Source organism: Mycteria americana, chromosome 2 (genome assembly GCF_035582795.1).
Source record: "Mycteria americana isolate JAX WOST 10 ecotype Jacksonville Zoo and Gardens chromosome 2, USCA_MyAme_1.0, whole genome shotgun sequence".
Taxonomy (NCBI): Eukaryota; Metazoa; Chordata; class Aves; order Ciconiiformes; family Ciconiidae; genus Mycteria; species Mycteria americana.
This window is the reverse complement of record NC_134366.1, coordinates 18,524,854-18,530,997: the sequence shown is the minus strand read 5'-3', so window position 1 is coordinate 18,530,997 and position 6,144 is coordinate 18,524,854. Positions and strand designations below refer to the sequence as shown.

At 37.5% G+C, this 6,144-nt stretch overlaps 1 protein-coding gene across 2 annotated transcripts in view; it reads right to left on the bottom strand.

The window, feature by feature from the left end:
* Nucleotides 1-1,330: 1,330 nt before the first annotated feature.
* The window catches only part of ODAD2 (outer dynein arm docking complex subunit 2), an 88,414-nt gene continuing 83,600 nt past the window's right edge, over nucleotides 1,331-6,144 (bottom strand). For both annotated transcript variants that reach the window (XM_075495511.1, XM_075495512.1), the window contains exon 19: nucleotides 1,331-1,444. In XM_075495511.1, coding sequence (XP_075351626.1) covers nucleotides 1,331-1,444 — 114 coding nt within the window. The remainder of the gene's footprint in view (nucleotides 1,445-6,144) is intronic.

The window sequence follows — 6,144 nt, the reverse complement described above, 5'->3', positions numbered from 1 at the left end:
AATACTGCTTGGATTAATATTTTCATCCCCACACTGTCAGCACCTGTCCAGAGTTTGTTTCCTTTAAAATACTCTCCACACCTTCCCTAAGGGCCCAGTGCAATCCTCATTTTTCAGAACTGCATCATTCTAAAATGAGATTTTAAATGAGCCTTCATGTCTGCTTCAGAGAAAATACAAATAAAAAGTTGGATTTGCATTATGTCTTCCTTAGAAGCTTCTGTTAGCAGTAAAATTAGTTGCCTTGAGCAGCCATGCTAGTTAGAAGAAAAATAATGAAATTACAAACTGCTTCCAAAACAAGAAAATAGTTAATTATTAAGGGCAGTAAAAAATCATTCAGAAGTGAGTACTTGACAAACACAAGTTAGTTAAATATTTGGGGGTTTTCAGTTTTGTCAGCAGTCTGTGCTTGTAATTAAGACATTACTGCTCTCAAGGAAATGCTTTAGTGTTATTTGTTGAGCACGGTACGTACAGTGGGTCTGTAATCTATAATATCAATTATTTTTTATGTGGTTACTGAAAGCAACTCTAATTCTGAATATAATTTTATGCAGAAAAATAAAGTAACTACATCAATATAATGTTGTCCTCAGTTTAAAAACAAAGAACCACAATAAGATAATGTGTAAATGTAAATGTAATTCTCCACTTTTTATTTACAGCTGGTAAATTTAAATTTGAGTTAAACACATGTTAATTAAAACACATTTCACCAGCTACTTATAAAATTAAGCTCTATTTTGTTTGATGTTGGTAGAAACAGGAAATTTGGAGTGATGTCTACTGCGACAGCTGTTTGCAGTCCTTATATAACACCAGATGTGAAATTGATGTATCTGTATTTTGTCCTCTCCCGTGAATTGCAAGTGATCAAACAGGCAAAAACATAATGACAGGATGATTGGACAAGTTTAGCATGAAGGGAATTGTTGAAGACATTCATAAATCACTGCACAACCACACACGCAGTGAAGGAAAATTTATTGTAATGTCACAGATATGCAAAAGCATTTATATCTACAATGAATTTCAAATACAAGCATATTAATTGTAGAAAAAGTCTTTGACATATCTTAACTGGTAGTCTTTTGAAAGACGTAATACTGAAAGACATGCAAAACTAGGTGAGAGTGTTTTATAAAACCTAGATGTGACAAACCAATAATGTAAAAACAAACATTATTTTCCACAGATTTATTTTTGTTATTAAATTATCCTCACATAAATGAGCTCTGCTATGAAATACCAATGCTAGAAGGAGTAATCATGTATTTAAATGTAGCTCTATTGCAAAACAAGCGTGTTGGTAAAAGCTGCTAAAGGATCAGCCATACTTTGCTTTTTCTGTTGCTAGAGCCAATCTGCGAATGTTTGCTATGCAACCAGCTGCCGCCTCCTGCAGAGCTTCATCTGTAGAGCCTACCATAGCCAGTAGGAGCTAGCAAAAATACGAAAGAGAAACAGCATAAGAAAAACAAATAAGTATGCTATCATTTAAATAATATTCAAATCATATCTAGAACAATTGCATGAATTTACTCACACACACAATAAATAAAATACTAAAAATCATACTAACACCACTGTATTATATATGTTTGTATACCTCTGTATGTATACTTTCGTATACCTATATGTATTAACATACACATAGAGCACAACTCTTTATATTTTATCATATTTGTACCTGTAATTTGGTATTTTCATGGATGATGTTCTGTTTATTGTATCACACCTGCCTATTGGTTGTGACTTGGATTTTTTCTTGTAAGTAGAAATTGCATATGCTTTAATTGAAATCATGGTTTCCCCCCTGGGTACACTAGTATATTTGTACATGCTCAAGATTTTTAATAAACAAAGCCATACTTTTTTTTTTTGGCTTTGATCGTGAAACTGGATCTGTGTGAATGGACCCTCGTGTCCCATTGACTGCAGCGGGTTTCTTTATTGTCACAGCAAACCATTCACATTAAACTGCTTGAGGGATACAGATCTGGGCATATCCTTCTTAAACACTTGCATGTAAAAGTAAAAAACAAAAGCTCAAAAAAGGCGCCAAACTTTTGGAGCTGATTCAGCTTTTCAGTCATGTGGAGCAGATCTTTTACTCTGGAAGTCATTCAATTTTTTAAATGGAAATTCCCTTGGAGTAAGGTATTGTTCAACACAAGTACGACATAAGACAGGCCTTCATGATAAAACATTTTTACATATCAGAAACCCATTAATAATGGTTTTGGATCTCACTACCTCAGTGTGTTGCAAGTCAGTGATGCAACTGCAAATGCAATATATGCTGGAAAACAGAAGACTCTTGCTTAGCTTAAATCAGCTCCACGCAATACTCAGATTTCTGAAAATCTGCCAAGCTTAATGTGCCTTCAGGTATTTTGAAGCTCAGACAGGTCTAATTAAAACCTATATTTTTCAGTCTGCAATACTTAGGATTCTGTGTTCACCCAAACAATGTTGAGTCAAACCACAGAGAAATCTGTTATCACTCAAGTCCGGTGCATATTTTTCATATAGCTAAAATATTACACAAAATTACGAACTGCTAAATATAAAAGCATAAATTGAATGCAGACATCAAATTCGTATGCTACCTTTTTCTAACCTTCCAGCAATCGTGAGGCATGGGCCACAGCTGCACACATATGGCATTTGCGTATCGAGATCAAAGCATTTTATATTTGAGGAAGTATTTGTGTTAGCCAAATGTACAAAACAAGCATCTTGCCAGTCACCTTTCACCCTTTGACCCCTACGTGTAACTTGTAAGGGTGCCTGTGATGGGCCTGAATTATGTCAAAAAGAGTATTATGTAAATTAAGCATCAATGATAATTTTTTCTAGCAATTCTTCCTATAATTTCCATTAATGTAATCAGATGTCTACGTACAAATAGCTAGATAAGAAGTCTTAAAGTGTGAACACCCCTAAAGGGATATGCCAGAGTTAAAATGACATGAGAAGAAATGATATGAGAAAGCTTTATATTCTTATACTTTATTTGCATGCAAATGTTGGGCCAGGGGCAGCAACCAGAGAAGTCAGTGGAAGTTTCACCACTGACTTCAGCTGGCAGGAAGACCAAGCAGCACATCTCTCTGTAGTGATAAAGCTGCTCTACAAAGCACAAAGGCCAGAATGCAAGTCTTATCAGACGCTTAACTTCTTTTTTTTCTTAAGAAATATTGCTGGATGAAGATCTTTCTTCCTTGCTACTTTCCACCAGCTGATTTCTCATCAGCTTTAACTGTGTTTCTTTGGGTGCCTCACAACTTTCTTGTATAACTTACAGAGGAAAACTGGTATAGATCCTTCATATCCCTGACTCAAAACCAAAAATATGTATGCACATACCGTTCATACGGTGGTTTTGGTAAAGCCATAAGTTTCAAATTTGGGGCAAGGAAACTATATGCCTTATGTGATTATTCACTGCATCTTCACAGACCTAGTGGAAGGCTTTTTCAGTGTAGTGAGTGTGGAACTCAAACTTTCATAATAATTGCAGCATAAGACTTGTTATTCAGCATAAGACAGCAGAAGTTCATCACAAAAATAATGTTTTGGAGATACATTATCTAGTAGAAAAAGCAAAGTAGAATATAGCAAAAAGCAAAAATAGACCTTTGCCTTTATTATGACTACATGTTAGGTAGGACTCAATTCAAGGTTATTTATTTCTTTTAGCCAACACTTCTTTCTAGGCTCATAAAACTTAGAAAAATATGTATTCTTCTGTCACTTTCCATGCAGAGCTCAATATTAAGCAATAACAATAGTGGGGGGGGAACTGTGCTCTTTATTGCAGGTGCATTTTGGAAAATCAGGGTTAGGTATCAAAGAACAGCCTACTACACGACACTGGTACCCAAATAGATGTCTAAAGAATTAGTGGTATGAATGCAACCAATGCAAACAGCAATTTTTATAACAGTATCGAATACTGATTTTTTTCCTTCTGAGTTCAGGAGATCAAGGATCAGTTCCTCTGTAATTCATTGTTCTTCTAAATCACTTGCCAGTGGTAACATCCATAAGAACTGCCACGTCATACAAAATCCTGTGTAACATCGTGTCTCAGGATTTTCACAATATGACTTCAAAGAAATATTCTGGGAAACACAGTCTAATACAGTAGCTGCCTCTGAGGACTGAGGATATATAGCAACATTTGTCAGTCAACCTACTCCTTTTGTGCTAACAAAAAGGCAGCTGAAGAGAAGATTACCGAAAATGAAAAATATTTCAGTATAAGTAGGTAATTCCATATTTAGGAATCTAACTTTGAAGATTTTGATATAAATCCTGCCTTAGATGAAATAAAATTTTATTCCTTTTGTATGTACCAAGAAAGTTATAATTCTTTCACTTCCTGACTGCCACTCCTTGACCCTTTCATGGGTTCAGTTCAATTTACTGGCAATTTGGGTCATCCAATTTAGGTATGGAAATGTACTCATAGATAGTATACACAGACCATACCCACATATTAGATATATTTGACAAGTCCAAGAAATGTTTTTTTTATTCCAATGCATCAGTGCAATATAGCATGTCCTTTTTCTTGATGCAATGCCCTTGAACTTCATGTATCCCTTCCCTTTACTGTTCAGGTATTGTTTTCTGACACATGTAAATGTTAACAGATGTGAGAAGCAGTAAAAAAGCATGCAGTATAAATGCTTCTTTCTGGCACGTAAGAGGCACTTTCCATAGACAGGGAAAGCATTTGCAGCACTATGTAGCCTTCATTTTCTGTTGGCAGGTATCTATATTCTAAGGCGAGAGTCCAACATTTTTTGCACAGTTAGCACGTCATACCAGCAAATAAGCACAAATACAAGCTGTTTGGAGAACGTACAGAGCATATGTAGCATTTCTGGGCTCCAAAAGCAAGAGCAATGCACAGCCAAATCATTTAAATATTCAGAACAATTAAGACTATTTTGCTATTACTATCCCAGCTTTAAAATAGCACAGAATTGTGATACTATATTAGGATTGCACAATCATAAAATAATTCAGAATGGAAGGGATCTCAGGAGATCTCTAGTCCAATGTCATTCTCAAAGCAGTCAGCTACAAGGTTAGACCAGGTTGCTCAGGGTTTTACGCAGCGTGATCTTGAAAACCTCCAGTGATGGAGATGGCACAATGTCTTTGGGCAACCTATTGCATTGTTTGACTGTCCTCATAGAGAAAAAGGTTTTCCCTACATTCAGTCACTCTTGTTTCAGTTTATGGCTGTTGTGTCTCATCCTCTTGCCATGCACCACTGTGAAAAGCCTAGCTCCATCTTTTTGATGTCTGACCTCCTTGTAGGTACTATGTCCTGGTTTCAGCTGAGATAGAGTTAATTTTCTTTATAGTGGCTGGTATGGGGCTATGTTTTGGATCTGTGCTGAAAACAGTGTTGATAATACAGAGATGTTTTAGTTGTTGCTGCACTAGTCAAGGACTTTTCAGCTTCCCATGCTCTGCCAGGTGCAGAAGAAGCTGGGAGGGGACACGGCTGGGACAGCTGACCCCAGCTGAGCGAAGGGCTATTCCATACCATGTGACGTCATGCTCAGCGTATAAAGCTGGGGAAGAAGAAGGAAGGGGGGACGTTCAGAGTGATGGCGTTTGTCTTCCCAAGTAACCATTATGCGTGATGGAGCCCTGCTTTCCTGGAGATGGCTGAACACCTGCCTGCCCATGGGAAGGAGTGAATGAATTCCTGCTTTGCTTCGCTTGCATGCGCAGCTTTTGCTTTACCTATTGAACTGTTTTTATCTCAACCCTCAAGTTTTCTTACTTTTGCTCTTCCGATTCTCTCCCCCATCCCACCAGGGGGGAGTGAGCGAGAGGCTGCGTGGTGCTTAGTTGCCAGCTGGGGCTAAACCATGACATACTGGAAGGCTGCTATTAAGTCTGCTTGAAGCTCTCTCTTCTCCAGGCTGAAAAAGTCCAGCTTCCTTAGTTTCTCCTCACAGGGCAAGTGCTCCAGCTCTTGACTATCCTGGTGGTCCTCTGCTGAACCTATTATAGTTTATCCATGTCTTTCCCATACTGGAGGGCCAAAGCTGGGTGCAGTATTCTAGGTGTGGTCTAATGAGTACTAAGGGGAACAATCACTTCCCT